Source organism: Gouania willdenowi, chromosome 18 (assembly GCF_900634775.1).
Source record: "Gouania willdenowi chromosome 18, fGouWil2.1, whole genome shotgun sequence".
NCBI classification, from domain to species: Eukaryota; Metazoa; Chordata; class Actinopteri; order Blenniiformes; family Gobiesocidae; genus Gouania; species Gouania willdenowi.
In genome coordinates this window covers 14,650,661-14,677,641 of record NC_041061.1, presented here as the reverse complement: position 1 = coordinate 14,677,641, position 26,981 = coordinate 14,650,661, and the positions used below count along the sequence as shown (strand labels likewise).

Here is a 26,981-nt window from a genome sequence, read left to right as displayed (position 1 = left end):
GTGAGATTACAACTATTAATCCCAAAATTACAAAACATTTTGATGTATTTTGAAAAAGTGTGAGGTGGTGTTTTTGTGAATTTTCCTGTATATTTTGATCTTAAAATTCAAATGTGACAAATGAATAAGTTTTTTTTTAACGCTTTATGTTTATATTGCTTTCAGTCAATCACACAAATCTATTTCCCACCACATTTAGGGAAAAATGTGTAAAAAAAATTAATATTAATAATGTGATGCAAATGTGTACAAATGCAAAAGTAAAGATTGGGTGTGATTGAAAACTTCTTCCTCATTCTCTCTTTTCAGTAGAATGTATTGGTAGTTGAAGATAGCTTCTCAATTTGCTTTATTAATCTTGCCATGAGGGAATTCATGGATCAGAGTGTGTAAAGTGAAACACACTCAATGAGAACATGCAATTCCCCTCAGATAGATAGAGCTACACACTACATCATTTTAGCAAGGAATAGTCCAAGTAAGGCCACTGGGACGCCCATATCATGTGTTTGTTTGAAATAAAGTTTTAAATTACAAACCCCTTACTGTGATGTCTTACATTACATTTTGATGTGTTCTTCTGCACGCAACATGAAAGCCAAGGTAAAAAATAAAGAAATAATAAAGAAAAACAAAAAAAATTATTATTTTTTTTTCTTAAGAAAACAAGAAAACCTAAAAAAGCTTTAATACAGCATTTTGGTCAATTTCAGTGAGCTCTCAAAATGTTCCTATTTCAATTCAAATGAAAACAGCTTTATTGGCATGAGAAAACAGCTTTACATTGCCAAAGCAAGTGTGAGAACCATGTACACACAAAAAGATGAAATGTTATAAAATAGCTACATTTGTGCAAAACAATAAGATTAAAATAGAATAACAAAACAGGTTTTCACAATATATATGTAGGACTAAATTTACAATTAGGATATTAATGTTACAAAAGGGGAAAAGGTTATGTAGAGATGTTTACATATATCAATGTACACACACATGCGTCCGCGGTTGTACAAGTACATACATATATAAATACATACAGTACATGTACACAAATACCTGTATGTATATATATATATATATATATATATATATATACATACACACACATACATACATATGTAGTGGGACAACTATTCTCTACTCTGAACTATTTTCCAACAAGAATGATAAAATTTGAATTTTTTTTTTTTTTTTTACATTTAAACTTTAATCCAAAGTGTTTCTTTTTCTTTCTTTCTTTTTTAAAATAATGTTTAACCACAAAGCGGAACCTGTTATTTTTTGTAACATTTTTACGCACGACTCGACGGAGGAGGGAAAACGTGACGTCGATAGATAAACAAACGGACTCGGAGCAGGACAGAGGACTTCACTGGGTCACGGACAGCGGTCTGTCTCTGTGTCCGTGTCGCTTTGCAACACCTCGGAGGATGCAGTCTTCCAGGAGGAGCGACAGCGACTGGCAGGGGCTGGTCAGCGAGGTGAGTCCGCGGACAGGCGCTGTAGCGGCGGACTGATATGAGAGGAGCTCCCGGTGCTCCATATGGCAGCGGTTGGCTGTGGTCCTTTCCGCCTTCATGGAGGGACGTGTCAGCTCAGCTGTAGCTGCTCTCCCTTGATTACGACTACCCGAGCTTATTATTATTATTAATATTATTATTATTATTTTTTAAAAATACTATTAGTAGGTATCGAGCTAATTAGCCCAAGCTGCTAACCTCCTTCTTCAGGGATACGTTGACTTTAAATCCACCTGTGGCCCTACGTGTAGTTTACCTGTGACCAGGATATGAGTTCACTTTGCTCTGCTACATCCTGGTGTCTGTTATTTGTTCTGTGAGTGTTGTCCTATATCATTGTTCAATTACAATTATAATGACGAGTTTCCCCAATTACAATTACTTTTTGACCTCAAAGTCCAATTACAATTACGTTCTCAATTACTAGGGCTGGGAAAAAATAAAATCGATTTAATTGATTAGTCGAATTTGTAGATAAAAACAAATTTTATTTAGCAAATTCGAGTTAAAAAGAAATACATTTTTAAGTATTTTACCCTTTGAGTAGGCTATATGTGTGCCACAGGCACGTTTAATGTTTTATTCACACTATGCTGAGATGCTAATGGAAGAGTATATTATTTTTTAAATTGTAATGTTATAAAATATGTAGTTATCTGATTTTTTTAATCAGAAAATTGAAGCTACTGTGAAGGTGATGTTGCACTTTTGCTTAAACCTGGGTTAAAGCTTGAAATTGTTGAATGACAGAGCCTCATTTACTGTTTATTTTGGGATTGTTCTATGCATTTTAACTCTTGAGGACAATCACAGCAATAAAGTTGTACTTTTGATAATATATATGATGTCATTTTTAAGTGCATTGAAATAATGAATAAATCAAAAATCGATAATCTAAAATGAAATTTTTCTTTAAAAAGTCGGAGATTTTTTTTTAGGCAAAATCGCCCAGCGCTATCAATTACTAAAGATTACAATTAATCACAATTACTGAGCCTGAAATAAATAAATAACCTAATAAAACTTAACTTTCCTCTTGTGTCAGCTTATGATAACAGGTCTTAAATCAGCTGTAAAATACACTAAAAACTAATATCTATCATCTAATTATTTTCCTATCTATTGGTTTTATTGTTTGGCTTCCTAATCAATGAAAATATAGGTTTTAATATTTTTGGTGATGGCGTCTCAGCCTCTTTTGTGTCAGTATACCCCTTGATTTCAATTTTTTTTTAAATGGTAAAATGTGGGAAAGCTTGATCTGAAATATATTTTAATAATTAACAACATTTTTGCTGAACTGTACATAGATCTGATGCACTTTTCCCCAGTTTTGCATTAAATAATACTGTAATTGACAATTCTTATAGAACGTTCATGGCAATTACAAAAACAATTATCTAAACTCAATTACAATTAAAATACGATTAACAGATATTTTTTTAAATTACAATTATAATTACTCCTTAAGTATCAATTACACAATTACAATTATAAATTACCCCAACCCTGGCTCTCAGTCTAATTTTTTGTGGCCCCAAAGCAAATCCCCCAAAATTGTATTTCTAGAAGTTGGAAGGAATATAAAGCCCAACATAAAACATAAAAACAACTCCCAAAACACACAAATTGACAGCAAAATGCACAAAGTACACAAAAACACACAAAAAATACACAAAATGACTCATAAAACATGAAATGACAACAAAGACAGACACAACAAACACTTAAACAAACAAAATGACTTCAGCAACGCAAAACAACACAGAAAAGCTTCAAAGACACACAAACTGACACAAAATGATATGAAAATACAGAAAAAAACAACGAAAATACAGAAAGTGACCCCGAAAAGGCACAACATTACAACAAAATTGCAGAAAATTACAACAAGAACATAATAAAATAACAAAAACACATGACTTTAAAAATGCACAAAATAACTAAAAACTGACAAAACATCATAACCACAAAAACAAAAAAAGATAAAACTCTTTTTCCTCCTGTGTTAATTTTCAGATTGGTGATTATTCTAAATGCTGACATGAATGTTGATCATGTGGCCACCGGATCAGATACACAGATCAGATACAATCACCATTTTGTGGCGCCCGCTGTGATAGAGTTGCTCGATTGTAAAGTTGCACATGCTAAAATAAGCAGCAACCTTTATCAACAAACCACGTTTAAAAAGCGCGAGTGATTTTTTTTTTTTTTTTTTTTAACATTACCTTTGACCAGATTTACAACAATACTTGTCAATGTTAAAACTAAATGTTAAATCTAAATGTAAATGTTAATATTAAATGTAAATGTTACATTTACACACTGATTAATGCTTATGGCCCCAATTGTGATTGCCCTCAATTCTTTCTAAAATTGTTTCTCATGCTTACATGTACCTCAAATGAGCTTGTCATAGGTGGGGATCTGAATCTAGTTCTGGACCCCGAAAAGGACCGATCATCCTCTAATCCCAACACTCCAACCCAAACAGCCAAGACACTTAATAGAGAAATGGCCGACCTCTAACTGGTAGACATTTGGAGGGAATTGCATAAAACACTACTCATTCTACTCTAGGGATGTAACGATTCACTCAACTCCCGATACGATTCGATTCACGATACTGGGTTCACGATACGATTCTCTCACGATTTATTTTACAAAATGGGACTGTAGACAAATTTTTTTTTGGGAAAAAAACTAGAAAATACTGTACTATTTAACTTTTATTTTTCATTGTCAAAAGAATTCCTTGATAAACAATTCAAAACAATGCAATTTAACTAAAAATAAATCTTGAATGAAATAAATAAAGGAATAATACAAATGAAAATGAAGCCTATTAATTTAAATTCTGGTTCTATAATAAACAATGCAAAACTGCATAATAGTTCTTTTTTTTTTTGAAGTGCAACTGAAAATGTATTTTGTGCCTTAACAATTGGACTTGATTACACTGATTTACATCATATTTGTTTGGACCAGCAGAGGGCGCTGGTAACACAATGGTCGGTTGGCATGCAAATATCTTGCAGTGAAGAAGAGAAGCTATGCTAGCAGACAGAGCTAATAGAAAAACGTGACTTTTACAGATATTCAAGTAATATTATAGATATTCTTTCGGTGCTAAAGGGGTAATGAATCATTTATTAACATAATTAAGAGTAGAAGGCGACCAGAAAGAAACTATTAGCAGACTCCGCCCGCCGCCTACACTTGGGGATAGCGCTCTCTGCTGGTTAAAAAAAGTACAGCGATTCAATTTTCAGAAAATCGATTTCAACCGTGATACCTATGAATCGATTTTTAACTGCCTTACGATTAATCGTTACATCCCTATTCTACTCACATGCTCATATTAGTTATTCCAGAATCGATGTTTTTCTTATTCATGGTGAAAAAATCCACCTTGTAGGTTCCTGCGAATACCTAGCTATGACTAACTCAGATCTTATGATCCATATGGCTCATCAGAATATCTCAAGGGGTTTAAGACTGTGGCAATTTTTCCCACACACCTACTCAATGACGCAGACTATGTCAAACGTATCAAGTATCATATTGGCAATTTTCAAAATTGAAATGAGGAGACCTTCAACACTTTAAATAACAAAAAGATCGAATATGACATGCTAACTCCACGCATGGTTGAAAACTATGAACATGGGGACAAATGTGGAAAATTGTTAGCCTGGCAGATCCGGAAAGAGGACATTCAAGATGTATCCCTTCAATTAAGACCAAGGCAGGTGCCACTGTAGTTTATTAACCTAAATTAACTAATGAGGCCTTTAGGGACTTCTTTGTGGAGTTAGACTACCCTCAGGGCGTGAATAGTTGTAAAGTTGATAATTTTTTGGAGGGAATTACGATGCCGGGAGTGGCTGAGGGGACACGGGACAATCTGGAGATGGAGATCACTAATCAGGAAGTTCTGAATGCAATAGAAAAGCTTTCGGACGGGAAATCACCAGGACCAGATGGTTTCCCCATGGACATCTACAAAGCTTTTGCATCTGATCTCATTACACCGCTAACAGGCATGTTCAGACATGCAATTGAGATTAACCAGCTGCCCAAAACATTAGAACAGGCCCTGATCATAGTCTTGCCGAAGCCAGGCAAGGATCCAAAACTGTGCAGTTCCTATAGACCTATTTCTCTCCTGCCATCTGAAAATAAGATATTTACCAAGGTTATAGCCTCTAGATGTATTGCCTAATCTTATAAATAAGGACCAGACTGGTTTCATTAAAACCCTAACATACCCTAATCCTAACATACGTAGATTTCTAAATATTATTTCTTGTGCTAAAGACACCAACACCCCTGTAGTTGCTCTTTCATCAGATACTGAAAAGGCATTCGAACGCCTTGAGTGGGCATTCTTCTTTGCAGTCTTGGAAAAATTGAACTTTGGTCCAAATTTTTCTACAAATGATTCAGATACTCTATCTCAATCCATCAGCGATGATTCATACAAATGCTTATACTGTATATCGTCTCTTTTTCCCTTGTCATGGGGTACACGTCAGGGCTGTCCCATGTCCCCACTGCTTTTTTCTCTGGCTATTGAGCCCCTCGCAATTGCTATAAGAGCACATTCTACTATAGAGGGCTTTGTGGTTGAGCAGGAAAATCATGTCATCTCTCTTTACGCAGACGATATCTTGCTGTACCTGACCGATGCAGCATCATCACTTCCCACCCTTAGTATTGTATTAGAAGAATTTGGCCGTGTCTCTGGCTATAAAATAAACTTAAATAAAAGTATATTGCCCCTCATTAAGGTAGCCCAACAACTACCAAGAGTTAACATCCTATTTCATTGGGAACCCTATTAGATTTGTTATTTGGGAGTGCAGATACTCAATCAGTTAGACCATGTTTTCCCTCTCAATTATCACCCCCTTCTTAAAAAGTAGAAGTGCACCTGAAAAGGTGGAAGCCCCTACTTCTATCCCTAAGTGGGCGAGTAAACAGCATAAAAATGAATGTCCTACCCATATTTATCTATTTCAAGCACTTCCAACACCAATACCAAAAGCCTTTTTTAAAAAATTGGACAGCCAGATTTCTAGATTTCTGTGGAACGGGAAGGCTGCAAGAGTCAAGCTTAAAACCCTCTGTTGTCCCACTGATCAGGAAGGACTTAGCCTATCTGATTTTCAGTTATACTATATGGCTGCCCAATCCAAAGCTATCTGGTCTTGGGTCAAAAACTCTGAACATCCTCCAGCATGGAAACAAATTGATCAATCCCATGCTATTGAAGTGATGTCAAGTATTCTGTTTATTCCCTTTTACCATAGTCTGAAAGAGGTAACTAACCCAAAAATAAAACATATGGCTAAAATATGGCGTGATACAAGAATAAAGTTTCAAAGTGTCCAGAAAATATATAAAGCTACCCCATTCCATTTTAATCCTGCTCTACCTGAGCCACTGATGCACCGCAGCCTAATTGAGATCAATTTCATAGCACATGCACATAGCATGTATATTGCCTGGTTTTACAACTATTATATTTTGCTAACTTAAATTACATATTTATTTTCTCTCTTTATATTTTAATTGTTATTATTATATATATTTTAACTGTTATTATTTTTATTTTATTATTTTTCTTTAATTTTTTCACATTTGTGTTTTCCTTGAGTGAATGCAATACTGAATACGATACTTAACAATACCACTAATATTACTATTATAATGTAGTGTACTGTCTGTGGGGGATAGAGGGAGGGAGGGTGGGGGTTTATGGGTAATGTGGTTTGCGTTGAAAGTTCTGTACAGACCTTTTTCTATATCTGTATGAAAATCAAATGAAAACTCAATAAACACAGTGATAAAACATATATATATATATATATGTATATATATATATATGAATCTAATTGTTAACCCATTTTCAAAATTTCTACCCCCTCAGTGTCAGCCGTTTTTGAGCATTTTGACTGATTTTTTTTTAAAATTTTGTACGGTGACACTGAATTCTAACACCAGGTTCTGAAAGATTAAAGTCTCTCATTTAATCAGAAAGAGATAATTATGTTTCCAGCTTGTTTCGTTCTTCTGTAATCCGCAGTTGAATAGAGACAAATTTCACACAAATCGTCAGTTTGTGACAAAAAAGCTGAGAAAAATCAATTAGTGACATTGAAGCAATTTTTTTTGCTTTAGTGACACCTCAACATTAGTTTCCTTCTATAAAACTACAAAAACAACACTGAGACCGGGCTTTTCATAGCAAAATTATTATTATATTGCAATCTGGGTCAGAGTTGTATGGATTTCCTACTGTATTTTGGCATTCCTCCAAGTCTCTCCCCCCGCCGTTCTCCACACACGCAACTTCCTCCTATCCTGGACATGCTTGCCCTGTTTTTTTTAAATCATTCTTTCTCACCATCGCGACATTTTGCACAGAGTCCACTAACCTGAAAAGTTTGGTCACGCAGTGTGTATAAAAAAATTGATTGTTATCACACATTATCGTCACTCCTCTGAATTGTAGTTCCTGGTGTGTAAGAGGAAACTGGAGAGCAAGAAGGAGGCTCTTCTCATCCTGTCCAAAGAGCTGGATACCTGTCAGCAGGAACGGGACCAGTACAAGCTGATGGCCAACCAGCTGCGGGAGCGCCACCAGGGACTGAAAAAGAAGTACAGAGAACTCATTGTGAGTGTGTCACCTTTTGGACGATATGAAAGATTTGCACATTAAAATGGAAAGCTGTATGAGCATACATTTGATCAGTGATATCAAGCTCTACTAAGTGCTGTATTTTTGGAGTAGATGTACTTGATTCTTGACCCCCAACACTGACCACTGATATGAAATGTAACCTCGAACAGCTTTCTGTATATTAAAACTTTGATCACAACTTCATAACTGGGTAGTCACATCATTATTTTTGTTCTTTTTTAAAAAAAAAAATAATAATAATCCAAAAGCAAAAGTAACCGATGGGGTTTTTGTTTTTATGTTCCAGGATGGTGACCCCTCTTTGCCACCAGAAAAACGCAATCAAGTAAGTTGTTGCCAATGTGAGGACTGTCCTGTTGCATTAGTTTCTAATGTCATTGCCTTAATCTTAATATGATATAAAAGTATGTTGGCAGGGGTCTTTATGTCTTGATTGTAATTATTATTCTCCCAGAAAACCTTAAAGAGGGGACATTTTAACCCCTTTTTACCTTTGGCCGTTTTGGAACTTCCTTTGTCACATTTTTACCGCTTTCCAACACCTTTTCCAGACTTTACTATACCGTTTGCTCAATGAATATCCTTTTTTTTTTTTTTTTCATATTTTTACTTCTTTTTGACCCTTTCATCCAATTTTTGTCCTATTTTTAATTTTTTGGGCCACTTTTCATCCCGCTAAGCTACCTTTTGCCCAAAAAATACCACTTGCTTCCTTTGTTTCTTTACATTTCGCCTCTTTTTGTTCCGCATTTTTGCCCTTTTTCACTGTTGTTTGCCATATTTTGCCAATTAAAGCTACCCCTTTGCCATTACGTACCACCTGAGAGAGAGATAGTACCCACATTCACTCAAACTTTTGACAGGTGTGACGTCACGCCCTTTGTCCCGCCCCCAAACCGGAAGTCCCGCCTTCCCAAACCGGAAGTCCCGCCTTATAGCACCCGCCAAAATGAAGAAAAAAAAAAAAAAAACCTGACCTACTTTGGTCGTCTCTATGCAGATTAGAGTGCTTTGAACATACAACCTTTGGACTTACGCACACACACACACTGGCTTCACCATGTCTACAGGTATCATTAGTGAAACTGTTATTACAATTCTACAAGAATCAAAACGTATTGCCGGTCAGCATGAAAAGTCTTTGGTGTTTTTGAAAAGAATTCAGACACCACCTCCATTTCCTTTGCATCAAGAGTGGTCACTTGAAAGTTATGATGAACGCGGGAGCTGGGGGTACGTATTCAAGTATGAGACGGGTGAACTCTGTCTGTATCAGAAGAATGTTTGTGAAACCACACAAATGTCTGCGGCTGATTTGTCGTCAAATGACTGGGGTGTATTAAAACTAGCTAACCCTAGAAACATCAAAAATAATGAAGAAGAAGAAGCTGCTTCTGATACTACAAAAAAGCAAAAGCTGAATCCTTTTCCCACATCCACCGATTTATGTGAGCTAAAAGAACCATTTGTGAGTATTTGGTTGACAAAAACATCAGGCACAGCCCGTTGGTTCTACCGCGCTAGTTATAAGAAGCAGAAAGACAATACCCCTCAGCAGAGATCACTTCCGGTTTGGGGGCGGGACAAAGGGCGTGACGTCACACCTGTCAAAAGTTTGAGTGAATGTGGGTACTATCTCTCTCTCACCTGGTTCCTCTTTAGTTGTCAATTATTTTGCCACTCTTGACTGTTTTTGACCCATTTTAGTAACTTTTCACTCTTTTTTTTTGCCTTGTTTTTGCCATTTTTGTACCATTTTTGGCCACCTGTTACAATGTCTGCCTCCACTCGCTTATTAAAAAAGAACAAAAAATAAAAAAATACAACACGTAGCGGACCGGACCGGCCCACTTAGGATCAATGGCCCACCGGGATGATGCCCGGTATGCCAGATGGTCAGCCCACCCCTGGATGTTTTTTGCAAGTTTAATTTTGTGTACGGATGTATTTATATGTGTAAGAGGAAGTTTTCATCCGTCTTTTCTGACTGGGGATGTTTTTTGGCTTGTATTTGTCGTTGCCAAGGTGAACCTGGCTCAGTTGTTGAGAGACTCAAGAGAACGAGTGAAGAAGCTCACAGAGGAGGTGAAGGAGCTCACACAGAGGCTGACAGAGGCCCAGGGAGATAACAAGGTACCATTGCAAACACGTCTTTATGGCTGGCACTCCCGATATGAAACGCATGAATGTAACTGAGTTTCTCCTCTGCAGCTCCTGAGGATGACCATTACACGACAGAGGCTGGGTGACGAAGAGGTCGGAGTGCGTCACTTCCCCGCACATGAAAGAGAAGACCTGGTCTGCCAGCTGGAGAGGGCGGGGCTACAGGTTTTTACATTTGTTACCGTAATCAGGGCTGGGGTCAATTACATTTGTCAATTACAATTACAGTTGCCAGCTTTTTTTTTCACAATTACAATTAAATTACAGTTATTTTATATCCTCAGAAAGTCGATAACAATTACGTTCTCAATTACTAATTCAATTACATTTCCTCACAATTACTGATTCTGAAATAGATAATCTAATAAAAGTTAACCTTCCTCTTGTGTTAGCTTTCTGTTAGCATCTCTTATTATAATATCTATCATCTAATTTAATTCCTATCTATTAGTTTCTATATTAGGCGTAATCAATGAAAATATTGGTATTGATATTTTTGGTGTGGGAGTCTGAGTCATTTTTGTGTCAATGTACCCCTAAATTTCATATTTCTTAAATACATATCTGTACATTGAACAGTAACATGACATTTTTTATAGAATTTTCATGACAATTGCAATTACACAGTCAATTATCGAAACTCAATTATAATTTGATTACCATTACGACAGCAACAGATTTTTAAAATCACAGTTACAATTATAATTATGTCGTAATTGTAATTAATTATCAATTACACACTTTTATGGGATTATTTATAAAAGGGTCAATAATTGTTATTAAATGTAATTGAACTTTAGCAATTGAGAAGGTAAATGTTATTGACGTTTATGGGGAAATAATAATTGTAATTTTAAGTTTAATCAGAAAAAAATGCTGGTCATAACCGGAATTGCAGTTGAAAAATGTAATTGACCCCAACAATGGTTCATAGATCCCCCTAAATCCTTGACCTTGACTTAAATAGATACAAAATACATAATTTGAATGTGTGATATGCCTTTACAATGGACCTGTAATGCTGTACTAAATAGTTTAAAATAGAAACAGAATCTGTCTGTGCTGAGTGTAGCTTCTAAAGGAAAAAAAAAACATTTTGACATGCAGGTTTTGCGCATTACTCCGTTTTTTTACGAAGAAAAAATGTCTTCAGCTGCTGTACTTTTGGCACGGATCCTTTCTCTTCTAGATGGAGGAGATGGAGCACAACATGAAGGCGCTGACAGACGAGCTGCAGGACGTGAAGGCCGAGCGCAGCGTGTTCAGGGAGAAGGCCGAGCGGCTCAACGTGGAGCTCAACCACGTGTTGGGGAACCGTGAGGCGCGGATCATTGATGTTGACGCTCTTTGCATGGAAAATAGGTAAAAAATTAAAAAATAAAACCCACTTATGTCAGATCTAAAAAATGTTAGATTGAAGTTGTTTTTTTACATTTACCATGTCATTAAAATATAATGATTTTTTTACATCACGTGTCAAAATCTTTAGAGCATTACAAAATAATCCAGTTGTAGATATATCTAAAATCTACCAATTTAATGAAACTCCACAATATCACATGAATGCAGTCATTTTGAATTGCAAATTGGTGAAAGAACTCTCAATTTTTCCACAATTCTTTCAATTTCTCACAAACAATTCCACAAAATTCCTCTAAATGACTCAAAAAATTGGTGACAAAATCAAGATTTTCAGAAGTGAATTGAACTGTTATTGAAAATTAGGGCACAATAATGTTAATTATTCTTTTTTTCCCCTCCCCACATAAAATCTGTGGCCCACTTGAGATTAAACTGGTCCATATTCTGAACTAAAATGACTTTATATACATTTTTCAAACTTTTGCAAACAAAATGTTCCTTAATGTCCATCTTATTCCTGGTGGTGCTACTGTAGATATTATAAATAACTAGCATTTTGCAAATGGCCAATCAGTCCTTTCATCAGTTCTTCCTGTTATTATTCAGGTCGCGATTACTGTTATTTTTATTTATTTTCGCTGTTTTTTAGCATTAAATTATATATATATAGAGAATATATTAATGCAGAGGTTTCCAACCTTTTTCGGGTCGTGGCCCCATTTTGAGATCACAAATGTCCGGCGACTCTAGAGTTATTTTTTTTCTTCCTAGAATTAGTTTTTGATCATGTTTATTTAAGTGTTACAAACACAGAGTTGCCAGGATTAGTGCACAAAGTGACAAGATGCACCACCTCAGATATTTTTATACTGCATGTTATTTGAACTCGATATATACTTGAGAAAGTTTAAGTTTAGGATACATTCATTTGATATATACTGTATATAGTGTGTGTGATGTAATCATTTTGATATAATAATTCAAAACTTTTTAAAAATAAAATTGAATCAGTTTTTTTTTTTTTTTTTTACCAATTACTAGACATTTCAGACGACCTAATTTTAATTCCTGGTGATCCCACATGGGGTCCCGACCCCATGGTTGCAAAACACTGTGTTAATGTAATAATAGTAACATTAAAGCAGGAAGTTTCGCCCATTATTATAAGGTCTCCTAATTGAGTTTATTTTCAGGTATTTGCATGACCGTTTCACCCAGCTGCAGGAGGAGGTGAACCTGTTGAAATCCAACATAATGAAATATAAGGTAAGATTTTTTATTTTTTTTTTTTATTTGTATGTGAAAATTCACTGAATGAGTGTTTGAGCTGAGCCGTGTCCTTTCAGTCAGCCCTGGAACGAAAGAAAAACTCCAACACATATGGGAAATCCAGTACCAGTCCCCTCACTGGAGTCCTCTCAGCCAAACAAGGTGAAACTGCTCGGCTCAATTTTGGTGTCAATTTAAACCACGTGTCAAACTCGAGGCCCCGGGGGCCAAATCCGGCCATTTGGAGCACCCAATTCGGCCCCGCAAGAGAAAGTAAAAATGACAAACATGAATCATTGTGTAAATGAAACTCAACTTTATTTGCAGGGACTCATGGTGTTCCTGGTGCATTTTTAATGTTTAACTGTTGATAAAAACCTCATAAATCTTTAAATTTCTCTCAAATTATTACACATTTTCCTCAGTTAAATAGAAATTTGGCACAAATCTAGTAAATTTAAAGTGAAGACTATGGGGAGAGCAGCGATTTTAAAAGTGAGGGTGTTCTAAGGGTAGGGCAACCGCCGACTTCCAATTTAGTTTATTAAATCAATTTACTAAAACCATGATAAAGCTGTTATTAAGTCAGTGATTCTCAACATGTGGCTCTTTATGTCTAAATTTAAATTATTATTTTGCAACTTCCTTTCTCCCATTTTTGCCCCTTTTCCCAAAACTTTTACACTTTTTAGTTTTTTCAGACTTTGGCTTCCTTTTGCCAATAAATATCCCTTTTTTCCAATTTTTTTTGATACTTTCATCCAATTTTTGTCAATTCTTTAACCATTTTTTGCCACTTTTCATCCAAATAAGCTACCTTTGCCCAATAAATAACACTTTTTTCCCTGCATTTTGCCTCTTTTTGTCCCACATTTTTTCACTATTGTTTATGACATTTTCCTTATTTAAGCCACCTTTTGCCATTACATTCCACCTGTTTTGTCATTTTTGTCAATTTTTTTTCCACTCTTGACTGGTTTTGGCCCATTTTAGTCACTTTTCACTCTTTGTCACATTACTCATCACTGTTAACTCTTTGTTTACTTTCTCGGAACGGCGGATTCGTCAAATGGCTGGCTGTGATTGGCTTGATCACCATTCAATCAATCAATCAATCAAACTGGACCAATACATTTTCAACAATGAATCTCTCTGTAAAAAGTGAGGGGGGTTAATTTTGTTTTCATGAAAGTGGGGGTGTCACATCCCCCACGGGTGAGACGCACCTGGTGAAGATCTTGTTGGGACAGATATGTCACTTATTTTTTGGATAAGGTCGGTTTCTTACATATTTTATGTTTTATGTACAAGTGCAAACCAGGGCACAATAATGTTGAAATTACTCGTTTTCCAGCATAAAATCTGTGGCCCACATGAGATCAAACTGCTCCATATTTGGCGCCTGAATAAAATGAGTCCCAACAGGGTCTTCACTTTAAATTTACAAGATTTTGTGAGCAATTTCTATTTTATTAAGGGAGCTGTTATGTAATAGTTTGAGGAAAATTAAAAGATTTTGTAAAAATCTGGAGTTTTTCTCAACAGTTTAACATAAACAATGGCTGCCATGATGCTCGTTTTCCCGCATATTATCTGTGGCCCTCTTGAGATCAAACGGCTCCTTGTTTGTCCCCTGAACTAAATTGAGTTTGACAGCCCAGATTTAAACTGATGATAACAAATAATCTGAAAACTTGTGAAAGCCGGTGACAGTTATCAGCCAAACGTACACAACTGTTGGCCCACCGCCTCCACAACAAATCTGATTCTTTCGCTGTGTCTCTCTGCATTATTGAACAGCTTCCCTTTTTTTGGAGGCCAATCCTTCAGCCTGCACTCAGATACCAGCTGGGTTACTAATTGTATTGGGAGTGGTAGAGAGCACCACTGGCAGGGAAATGAGCCTGCCATGATGAGTGACAGTAGCTGGCAGGAGCAGCACAGTAGGCCGTTGAGTTGCATTTTGGAGTGTATCACCTCACAGACAGCTGCTTCTAACTCACCGTCTAATGCTCATTATATCCTCTCTTCTTCTCTTTTTTTCTTTCTGATCCTCTTTTAAACTTCAAACTATTTTTCTACTTCCTGCCCTCTTTTCTTTTCTTTTTTTTTTTTTTATCAGTGCAAGAGATGCTCCTGGAGGAGCAGGGCTGCAGCCTGCCGGCAACACCTCAGTCCATCTCTGACCTCAAGTCCCTGGCCACTGCACTGCTGGAGACCATCCATGAGAAGAATCTGGTCATTCAGCATCAGAGACACACAAACAGGTATTAAAAGCACCAAAAAATAAAATAAACATGCAGGCATGCTCGACTTTTATCACAGCAGGGGCTGAACCGAGAGCCACATTATCAATATTCATGAATAACGACCAATGAGAGCATGAATACAGGAAAGAACAAAGGGTTTGGCTTTGTTTTTCTTGTGGTTTTATATACTTTTCTGGGTTTTTTTGGAGCAGTGTTTTGTGTTTTTGGAATAATTTTGTGTATTTTTTTCGTCATTTTGTTAATTTTTCTGTTATTTATCGTTATGTGTATTTTTAGTTATCTTAAACAGTTTTTGGTTCATGTTGTGTACTTCTTTTGTCGTTTTTACATATTTTTCTGTAATTTTGTATACATTTTGAGTCATTTGTTGTTTTTTGTAAAATTCTCTTTTATTTTTGTGTATTTTTAGTTGTGTGGGGTATTTTTGTGTTAAGTTTTCTGCATTTCTGTCATATTTTGTTGTCATTTTACATACTTTTCTGTTTTGTAAAATTCTGTTTTATTTTTGTGTATTTTCTTTTGTGTTTTTTGATTAATTTTGTGCATTTTTGTTTTATGTTGTCATTTTTTATACTTTTCTGTTATCTGTAAAATTATCTTATTTTTTGTGTATTTTTAGTTTTTTTTTTTTTTTTAATTCTCTTTTATTTTTGTATGTTGTATGTTGTGTTTTTTTGTTTTTGGTTACTGCATCTTTTTAATATTTTGTTGTCATTTTATATACTACTATGTATTTTTCAAATTCTCTTTTGTTTTTGTGTATTTTTAGTTGTGTTTTATGGTTACTTTTGTGTATTTTTGTTATATTTTGTTGTCATTTTATATACTTTTTTATTATTTTGTAAAATTTTGTAAAATTCTTCTTTTATTTTTGTTCCTTTTTTGAAGTGTTTTTGGTTAACTTTGCGCATTTCTGTTGTAATTTTTTGTCTTATTATGTACTTCTGCTAGAGTTCTGTTATTTTTTAATGCCTTTGTATATTTCTGTAATTTTATGTATTTCTTTGAGTCATTTTCTTTGTTTACTTCCGGGGGGCCACGCATAATTAGACCGAGGACCACTTGTGGCCCTTGGGCTGCCTGTTGTCCATGCCTGGTTTATTGTATCAAAGCGTAGAGTCAAATACTGCATCTAATATTCCAACTTTAGTCATGTTTACCCAGCAGCTTTATGAGTCCTCCTCCTCAAAGACAAACTCCTATGTTCTTACACTTGAGCCCACACACACACACACACACACACACACACACTTACCATGTGTTTACTTTGCACTGATCCCTTTGTTTCATTTTTTTTTTTTTTTTTTCTTTTTTTTTTATTTTGCACTGAAGGATTCTGGGAAATAGAGTCTCAGATCTGGAAAGAAAGCTGAAGACTTTGGAGGTTTCTGGTTTATGGAGTCTTCCAGGTGCGTCCTATTATATTCACACATTTTTAACAGTTGATTTTTAACACAAGGGAAATAAGTTATGTTAATTTGAAACACAGTCGAGGGCACATGTGTTAAACTCAAGGCCTGGGGGCCAAATCCGGCCCTTTAAATCATTCAATTCATTAAGAAAATTAAAAAATGACAGAAAAAACATGAATTATTGTGTAAATCACCTAATAATCCAGTTGTATCTATCTGAAATTCACTAACTCTACAATATTTTTTGGGGCTTGCATTTTTCCTTTGTTCATATTACATGAATGCAGTCATTTTTAATTGCACATTGTGGAAAGAACTCTACATTTTCCCACAATACTTGCAATTTCTCACAAACAATTCCACAAAAATCCTCTAAATTACACAGATTGGTAAAAAGAATGAATAAATCAAGAATGTTAAAGTATATTTTTAACTTATATTGAAGACTAGAGTACAATATGGTTAAAGATGTTATTTTTTTTCCCCCACCTCAAATTGAGGTCAAACTGGTCCATTTTTGGCCCCTGAACTAAAATGAGTTTGACACCCCTGGTCTAGGGGTAAATGTTTCTGAGATGTGAGCTGTTGTAAACTCAATAACGCGTAAATATTCGTCCCTTTAAATGTCTCTACATAGATTCTTGTCTGACTCAACTTTCCACTCCTCAAATGACCGGATTACCTTGTACAACTGTTAATCTATACCACTCCTTTAGCATACACCACTGTTTGCTAGCCACCTATATGTGCGTCTTGTAAATATTTGAGAAACTATCAGTGCCTTTGAAATTTGAAATATGCAAAAAATCGCTATTTAATATCAGTTAAAAGGTATTTTCCCCATTTCTTTTTTTTTAACACTAAACTTCTAATGAGTTTTCTGCACTTACTGTTCCTGTGTCTCTCTCTCCTTTCCGGCTGCGTCTCAGGCTTGACCTACCACGTATCTGTGGGAATTGGGAGTATGTATTCCTTCTGCCCCACTTAACCCATCCATGCCCTCCACTGTCTCTTGCCAGGATAAATTTGGGCAGACGCCCAGAAAACATGTCACCTCACGCCCACTGTTTACAATGTGTCATCTCCTCTGGTTACCCACTCATTTGTCTGTTCATGATACCTTTCACTGAACGGGGGGGGGGTTATGTTGACTTTAAAGCTTCAAAGAAGAACATAACTTTTTTGAAACGATCGAACTAATCGAAAGCAATACAGATTTAATGCCCGTTCTTGACAATTGGCAACTCTCTTACATTGAGTAATACAGGTAGTGTTCTCCTGTACGCCTCACCATTCCATACTTGAAATATTTAGAATAGAACAGAATCCTTTTGTTTGTTGACATTTCACATGCTTTTCCCAATAACATTCAACTACACTTCAAAGATTCAAGCCAAACAGAAACAAGCATCATAAAAGTTCATCAGTACGAAACTTAATCAGTATAAAAGTGTAATTATCTGACACAAAGTACAGTGAACATCTCATGTATAAACCTAAAAAGGAAGAGACCAAATCTTGCACAGTTGGAACTTAATTTATTTTCCACAAAGGCATCTGTTTAATATTAAAGGTTTGTCAAAATGTGCAATTATTTAAAAAAATAAAATAACACTAATAATTCAGTTCAAAATTTAAAAATTCTCAGGCTCTAAGTATAGCTACATTGATGAACTCTAACACAGTGCCATGCCAAATATTCCATAGTAACAACGCATGTACCTTATGAAGAGACCATGAAATGGAAATTAGGGAAAATAATCACAGAAAATAATAATTTACTCAGTAAAGGTTTGGTTTACAAATGTAACAAATTACTTTACATCTTTTTAAAAATACTTAAGTACAAATAAAATTACTCATTTAGAAATGTACTCAAAAAAAAGTACAAGTATCCATAAAAGCAACTCAATTACAGTAACGTGTTACTTTCATCTCTGTATTATTATTATTATTATTATTATTATTAATAATAATTTCAGCCATAGACTTGATGCTTATCCTTGTCTCAGACATTTTGCTATTGCTGTGCTAAAGCAACAAACTTCTTCTTTAAATGTTGGTTGATTAACAATGTAGTCGTGGACTTTAGTAAAACCAATTAATTTAAATAATTTGACAGTGCAAAGGTCTTCAGCTTATATATTTATTCACTAAAACCCGAAAAGAAATACATTTTTAGCTATTTTTACACCCACTGCTTTCACACAGACCGTTTAAGTAGTATTCATCAAAGATGCCTGATTTTTATTATAGACTTAATCCTAAAAAGTTCAATCAGTTGTACTTGTAAGTGTAAGTTCCCCTTCTTGTCCACTGGAGGGAGATGTTGCGCTGCCAGTGAAAGGTGGAGAGGGTGCAGCTGGATGGAGGTGCCTTGCCACGAGACCGTGATTCTCCCCGCCATAAAAGTGACAGGCATCCATTACTGAAAATGATTGCCCACATTACAAACACATTTAGGGGAATGTGGCGTTATTAGGGAATTTGTAGGCAAGGGCCTAAAGAGCCGGACCAGCACTCTGTCCACCACGCAGTGAGACGGAGATACAGAGAGAGATGAGAGCATCTGTGGCCTTGATGGGATATGATGTTGTGCTGATGGATGTGGAAGGCAAATGGGATGGGACAGAGGGGCCTTGGCCTGCTTACCTAGAACCCATAGAAAAGTGGAGGTGTCTACATTGTGTAAGAAGGAGATCGAGCCCAAAACAATAACAATGACGTCCACGCAGTGAGAGATTTTAGTGTGAGTGGTGATTGATGGATGGATCTCCCAGGTTCACCTCAACCCTGACGCTGAATGTGTGCAGGCTTAGATGTGGTATAGCAGGAGAAAGCCTGTCACTGTGCATCAGCCAGTGATAATGCATAGATGGGTACAAAATGCACAGTAAAGCTGTGTTTTTAGTTTTTTGGTCTGCTGACAGGCTTTTTCCAGCTGAGAGGAAGGCATTTCCTGTCACCCTCCAGCAACAAAACAGCATCAGATTCATGTGCAGGTTTGAGAGTGTGTGACAGATTTGTACTCTTCTCTTCATTTTACTCTTATTTGGAGTGCCATGTTTAGGATCCAGTCTTTGGGGTTTGAAAAATATGCAAACTAGGCAATTATTGCTGCTGGATGTGTGCATGAGCACATGGAGATGAGGCAATGATTTCCTGGGTGGGCTGAAGAAAGTCACAGTCTGAAGTTTTGACTTATTTTCTCATTTTTGTTTTGGTCCAAAAGGACTCAGTACAAGGTTGGTTTTCAATCTATTTTTGTATTTTTAACTTACAAATGTTCTGTACAAGCCTTAAAGATAACTCTAATACACATATGTCAAACTCAAGACTCATATTTAGATTATTTACAGTAATAATAAATGGGCAATTATTTTAGAGAAACCTGGAAAATTCTTGCAAATTATCCATCATAATTCTGGCAAATTGTGTTGCAAATTTCCAGAAAATTAGTTCAAGGAATTTTGACCAATTGTGTTACATTCAGGATTTCGTTTGAATTTGTGCTTTTTCCTTTACAAAAACATAAAAAAATGTATTGGTCTGACCCAACATGCTTTCAATGCTTAGCTTTTGTCCTGGCTCTAGTATTAGTTTAACAATTTGCTTTTACACGTTTTTTAAACTTTTACATTGATCTTATAAAAACAAAATGATGAAACGAGCCTGGACAGAGAAACTGAATCCAAGCTTCAAAATAATTCAGTTGGACCACAATTCAAAAGCAATATCTGATTTTTCAAAAGTTTTTTTTCAGTATATTTTTATTTATTATTACTTTTGTCATTTTCAAGTTATTTCATTGACCACTGTGTGTTTTTCTTTCTTCAGCTGAAGGGTACCAACAATTTTGTCCATGTGTGTACATTACATCAGATATAATATTGATTTTATTGGATTTCTTGAGGTTATTTCTCACATCTTCTGTTTTTGATTCAGTTGTAGAATATTCTAAATGTACTGTATATAAATAACCCATTAGTTAATAATTAGTGGGTCAGTATTTGTTGTTGACTATTATTCTCTGCTTGATTGATATCACTTGATCAAGCATTTTCTAACCTTCCACACTACAAAATAAGTAATAAACATATGTAGGAATGGTGCATATATCTTCTCGGATTAATATCAGAGTCGGCCAATATCGTAAAAAGTTGTATCGAGACACCCCTGGTATTTTTTAATGATGTCGTGTACACTAAATTAGCACTAATACAGGAAGTTTCTAGGTTTTTTTTATGATGTTTCTCACAAATACATAACCTTTATTTATATTTTGGACAGTTGGAAACTCCTTTTTAGTCTAATATCTAATGTAGCTGTAAATAGAGTCAACAAGTTTGTGAAATGGCAATTCAGGTTAGCAATGAATGTAGTTGTATTTAGCATTACTGTCGTGTAAAATGCAGTGACGGTCAAGTGGTCCACCACTAAAATGAAGTTAAATCCCCAAAAATATCACTTTTGTAGATGCCTGAAGAATGATGTGTCACGTTGATGCAATAGTTCATATAGAAACAGGATAGACATGGGTTGTTGACACAGGGTTTTATTATCTAACTGTTCAAGATTCAGTTCTTCACTCATTTGCATTACTATTGTTGTCCTCCATCTTTTGTGCGTTTGGAAAGTCACTCATTTCCCCCGTCCTTGGTGTACATTTTCCAGCATCTCCAACAATATGGAATGCATTTATAACAATCTGTCTTTCGTTCTCCATTCATGATTCTCATACATTGTGTCACCCAATCATCCATTTTCTCATATCTGTTTGTTTTTTGGTGCTGCACACTTGAACGATCAGAGTAACAGGCTGCCTGCCTCCCCCCCCCCCCCCATTCAGCCTTTTTAGTGAAGACAAATACCACAATGCGTACGACTTTTGCTGTCTGCGTGCGTATAGTTTTGTGTGTAAACTTGTGATGTCTGGTTTATAGTACACAGTCTCCTACGAGGAGCATATGGTGTCGGCGTAAGAGTCGCGCAGCCATTACTAATGAAGACAGATGACAGGGAGCCAAATTCCTCTTCCTGCGAGTGCTGCAGTGCATACGTGCGTGTGTTTCCCATGCTGCATGACAGCTCTGTAGAGTTGCCATTCAGTCCGAGACTCTGGAAAAACTCTTCTGGAGTCACTCACTTTTTTTTTGTTGATTATCATTTGCAGAGGTGTCGAGTACTGATATATCCTACTCAAATAGAAGTACTGATACTTGATTGAAATTGTACTCAAGTACAAGTAAGTCATACATAAAATACTCAAGTATTAGTAAAAAGTAGATTAATTAAATAGTACTCAAAGTAACCAATGTTTATTTTTGGTAATAAATCTTACCACGGTTCCCTTGCTTACAGTAAACTTAAAAAGGAAGAGACCAAATCTTGCACACTTGGAATTTAATTTATTTTCCACAAAGGTATCTGTACAGGGGTGGACTGGCCATCTGCTTTTGATGAGCAAAATGGAGGCAGACATGGTAACATGACCAAAAAAGGTCCAAAAGTGGCAAAAACGTGGCAAAAAAAGAGTGAAAAATGACTAAAATGGGCCAAAAGCAGTCAAGAGTGGCCAAAAATGGGAACTAAGTGGTATGTAATGGCAAAGAGGTATCTTAAATAGGCAAAATGTGGCAAACAATAGTGAAAAAGGACAAAAATGTGATACAGAAAGAGGCCAAATGTGGGGAAAAAAGAAACAAGTTGTATTTATTGGGCAAAATTTAGCTTATTTGGATGAAAAGTGACCCCAAAAAATTAAAGAAAAGACAAAAAATTGATTAAAGTGTCAAAAAGAATTTGCAAAAATAAACAAAAAATAGGGGGGAAAAGGGAAATTTATTGGCAAAAGGTAGCCAAAATCTGAAAAAAGTGTTCAGAACTTTTTGAAAAGGGGCAAAAATTGGACAAAGGAAGTTGCAAAATGACCAAAGGAAATAGGTAAAAAGGGCTTAAAAAGTGTCTCCCTTTTAAGATTTTCTGGGGAATAATCATTAAAATGAAGACATAAAGAGCATCACTGACTTAATAACAGCTTTTACGCAGTGTTGCTGATAATGTAGTGGGCTGGTCTGGACAGAAAATGTCAAGGCTGAATGTTTGTCCCAGTCCACCCCTGCATCTGTATAAAATAAAAGGTTTGTCAAAATGTGAAAAATAATTTTATAAGTATAATAACACCATTGAATTTAATTGAAAATAAAAAAATGTCAGGTTCTAAGCGACATTTATTGTGTCAACTCTAAACCTGAGAAAATAACCTCCATTCAATGCTGTTTTGGCGCGGTGCATTTGCGTTTAATCTGATTGGTCGGCTATGATGTGATGCATTTGATTGTTGTCTGGTCATTTCATTTTTTGTAGTTTCACAATGTTAGTTGATCATTTTAAAGCAAAAAAAGAATAATTTACTCAATAACGGTTGGATGTAGAAATGTAACAAATGACTTTACTACTTTTAAAACATACTTAAGAACAAGTAAAATGACTGATTTAGAAATATGCTCCAAAAAGTACCCATAAAAGCATCTCAATTACATGTTCATGTCAATTAATGTGCATTGTTCCTTGTCACAAATAAATAAATGAAATAATAACGTGAGTACTTGGATGCCACTATGAACAGGGTTTCTATTGGATTCTTACAGGGACGAGAGACAGCAACACGCTAAACCTCCAACCAGAGCTCCGTCCGACACGAGCCACGTCTCAGCTAAGCACGCCCCCCAGTGTGCAGCCACCTAAAGGTGAGTGTGTAATCATCTGTGGCTATAGCTTGTGTTCCACTCATTGATCGTAGCGCCTACAGTTAATGGTATAAACGCTGCAATTAGCCACTGCCGGCCTGTCGTCAACTGTGTTTAACCCGAGCGATTTCCCTTCCCTTCCCTTCCCTTTCCCGCCCTCCACTCCTCTCTGCTCCTCATTGGTGCAAGCTGCCCAAATGCCATGGCATTTTGGAAATGTGAGGCAAATTCTTGCCCACTGACATTCAGAAAACTTCTGCTGTGTTCCCTTTGAAAGGAGGAGGAGTGGGGACTATAAATATGGATGCTACTTCAAGTCGCTCTGCTTCCCTCTTGCATGTTTTTGTCTGTGTGGGCGTGTCTGTGTCTGAGTTGTGATTTTTTTTTTTTGTGTGTGTGTGTGCACACAGTTTTTAACCTTTTCTTCTGCACAGCCACATGTATGGGTCACTAATCCCCCAAGCGAGAGCACATTTTGGCAAAGAAGCTGAACTAAGCTGTTGCTTCTGCCGAGACAGTAGATGTCACACTTGTCTTGTCTGAGAGGCCCTGTGCTATATTTAGCTTGTTACCATGGAAGCACTTCAGTCACATAAGTAATTGAAATAACTTTGTGCTTTCTTTGACACTGGGTTAGGCCTGAAATGGAAAAGTTTTTCCTCCAGGATGAACAACACATTGTTGAGTTTGTTAAGGAGTAAGTGTGAGTTCATGTTAGTTTCACACTATAAAAGTCTGGATCACAAACCTGGCAAAGCAGAATGTCAAGAAATTCTTATTACCTCCGTCAAGGCGGTCATATTTACACCAACAATTTTCGAGGCGATCTGGTACGTGTTCACAGCACACTTTTTGATTTGCTCCAAACAGCCTCTGATGCAGTTGCACGAGCTGGTCGCTTAAGACGGGCAGACACTGTGTGATTTTTATTTTTATTTTTTTTTTCAGAGTCCGTATAGTGTGAGAACATGAATCATGAGCTGCACACATTCAGATCGACACTCTGACACGATCTGACGGCTCACACCGTACGTCCATTCACAACACGTCGGGGTCTTGTTTCCAGAAATGCAACGTACAAATTAGATGAAGAAGAACTCTGAAGCTTTGCCATTAAAACAGAAAAAGAAGAACCCAGAAGTGCATATACATTCGTGATGCTAAGCAAAAACAGCTTCAAAAAAGAAAAGGCAGCGATGTAATGGACCAGGAATTGACCGGACAGACGTGGGAAGTACGATTTGTTAATTCTACAGTGGTCCTACGATGTTCGCGCATGCGCAGCGTGAGAGTTTGAGGTAGGCTGGTTCGTGGCATTGCTTCAACAGTGATTGATTTTTTTTTGCGACCATACGATTGCTGATCGGGAGCTGGCTGTGAGGTGGTTTGAACGCTTCTCGTGACACACGATTTAGCCGAGACTCGCCCCAATCCCAAAAAAAGACGCACGAGGGAACTGTCTGCTCAAAATGAGGCAAAAATCGCCTGCCCGCCTTTAGTAGCGTCGTTACTACAGTAGAGACTTCTCAGGTAAGACGTGCAGAAATGAGAAGAAAAGTATTTTTTTATTGGTCAAAGTGAGCACGTAAGAACGCCAAGAAAATTCTGCAATTCTGCATTCAACAACTGAGCAGCAACAAATTGTTGTGCTGTTGGTGGTTTTGATGTTTTGTTTCATGCCATAGACAGTTCTCCTGCCCACCAACAATACCATGTGTTCTACATCATCGTGGACACGCCCTATGTTTGGTCTTAGCGTTCATAACGTTCATAGTGTACCTGAATCGCTCTTGACTTCAATTGCAAAAACAATCGCTCTAGAATTCGCCTACCCGATCCGCTCTAGACTTTGTTTCCATGTTCACACTGCCCAAACAAGGCAGAATATCCGGATTAAAGAATCCTGGAGCATTTTAATCACTCTAGGATTCTTCAGTGTGATTGCACCTTTCAATCTTGAATGATCATGGTACCATGATTAGGATCAGTGATCCAGATAGCTGGCAATATCTGGCAAAAGGATATTTGGCACTCGTCGGAGGTTTGCGCTCTCTGATTGTTCTTTTCTGATGTTATTTATCTTCAACACCAACCAAACAATTAAAAATGACCAATATCTCATCTTCCACCTCCCAGGTCGGTCGAACTACACAAGTTCTCATGAATTATCTTGGGATTGCCACACAACTGGCTCCAGCAGGGAAGACTCACCTGCACTGCGTATCGAGCCTAGTGAGCAAATGGAGACCAACGGGATTGACGGGTTAGTGGGAGAAATAGTGACACCGTTGGAGGATTCAGACACCATCGAGCTTGAGGATGGCCGGAGTCCAGTGGAGGAGGCGGGATGTGAGATAGAAGAGGCTGAAGATGATGAACTTGGTTCCATGGTGGAAGAAGGCGAAGAAGCGGCTTTGGCGCTGGATGCTCCTCCGACTGAATCAGAACTTCAATGGCAATCCATTAAACAAGCTGCTGCTCTTCACTCAGAGGGACTGAGTCTATCTTGTGAGTCGGTGAATAATGAGTTTAATGAAGTAACCAAGCATGAAGAAGCTCTGGTGTCAATGGCAGAGAACCAGACCACAGAGGAGCTCGGTGCAGGCGAGTGGGACATTCACTGTCGAGTTGCAGAGAGTGAAATCTGTCATGATGTCAACTTGGCATGATCTACTCATATTTAAAGCAATTTTAGTTGTTGAAAAGTGCCATATGTATTCCATGTTGACGTAATCAATACACAGCTCCCGTCTCACGGTTCTTTTGCCGTTTCCAACAGCAAAACACAAAATTTCAGCTTCCACTGACCGCCCACGGTACACATTACCAGCTTGTTGGAGTTGTAAACTTCATGCCCCGAAGGAAGAAATTAGCTTGCAAAATAACAAATCTGGCAGCATCAACTCCTGTGCCCCACTTTCCCTTCTTCTTTTCCGCTGCAAAAAGATAAACACAATTGTTTGCTTTCTTCTTCTTCTTCCCAAGGGACTCCAATAAACAGAAGCTGCATTTGGCGATGACTCCCAGAGCAAATCCAACTGAGTATAGTGTTGTACTATAACTGAACGAATAACCTTAATGGAAATGAATGTATTAGTGATTTACAATCTGTATGATATTTTTTCACTGTTAACTACTTGTGCCTTTATATGGAAAAAATGTTGGATATTTAAAAATACAAAAAGAAACAAACCTGCAACCTTGTTTGCTGATTTTTCTCATTCTAACAAAAATAATCGTATAAATGTACATTGTGTTTTGAAGTTGGACTCATCCCAGCAAAGACTTTCTGACACAAAACCATGATGTAGTCAGGTATGGTCTTTGGTTAAATCTGATCTGGTACATAACACGTCAACACTCACATAAAAAGAAATACAATTACGTTTCTTAATGGACTGATGTATCCTGTGTACCAAATTCACAAAAACACAACATTGGATCCAGAATTGATTAGAGCAGGCTGTGCAACAGGAAGAACACTCTATTGCAGGGTTTTACTGTCCATAGTTGCCGTGGGGAAC

At 36.7% G+C, this 26,981-nt stretch overlaps 1 protein-coding gene across 3 annotated transcripts; it reads left to right on the top strand.

Moving 5' to 3' along the window:
• The first annotated feature begins 1,313 nt into the window (after positions 1-1,313).
• Positions 1,314-26,615, top strand: ccdc149a (coiled-coil domain containing 149a). 3 transcript variants are annotated; one of them, XR_003676159.1, is made up of 14 exons: positions 1,314-1,481; positions 8,044-8,205; positions 8,519-8,557; positions 10,258-10,365; positions 10,444-10,560; positions 11,585-11,757; positions 12,951-13,023; positions 13,104-13,188; positions 15,149-15,293; positions 16,629-16,705; positions 17,638-17,670; positions 23,359-23,457; positions 24,095-24,691; positions 25,594-25,731. XR_003676159.1 is itself a non-coding variant. In XM_028475122.1 (13 exons), exons 1-13 carry the CDS (start codon positions 1,431-1,433, stop codon positions 26,124-26,126), a joined length of 1,695 nt encoding a protein of 564 aa, XP_028330923.1. In that variant the 5' UTR covers positions 1,314-1,430; the 3' UTR covers positions 26,127-26,615. The 3 variants fall into 3 exon arrangements, 2 of the variants coding, with proteins under 2 accessions (XP_028330923.1, XP_028330924.1); XM_028475122.1 differs by lacking the exon at positions 24,095-24,691 and having other exon boundaries at positions 25,594-26,615; XM_028475123.1 differs by lacking the exons at positions 17,638-17,670; positions 24,095-24,691 and having other exon boundaries at positions 25,594-26,615.
• The last annotated feature ends 366 nt before the right edge of the window (positions 26,616-26,981 follow it).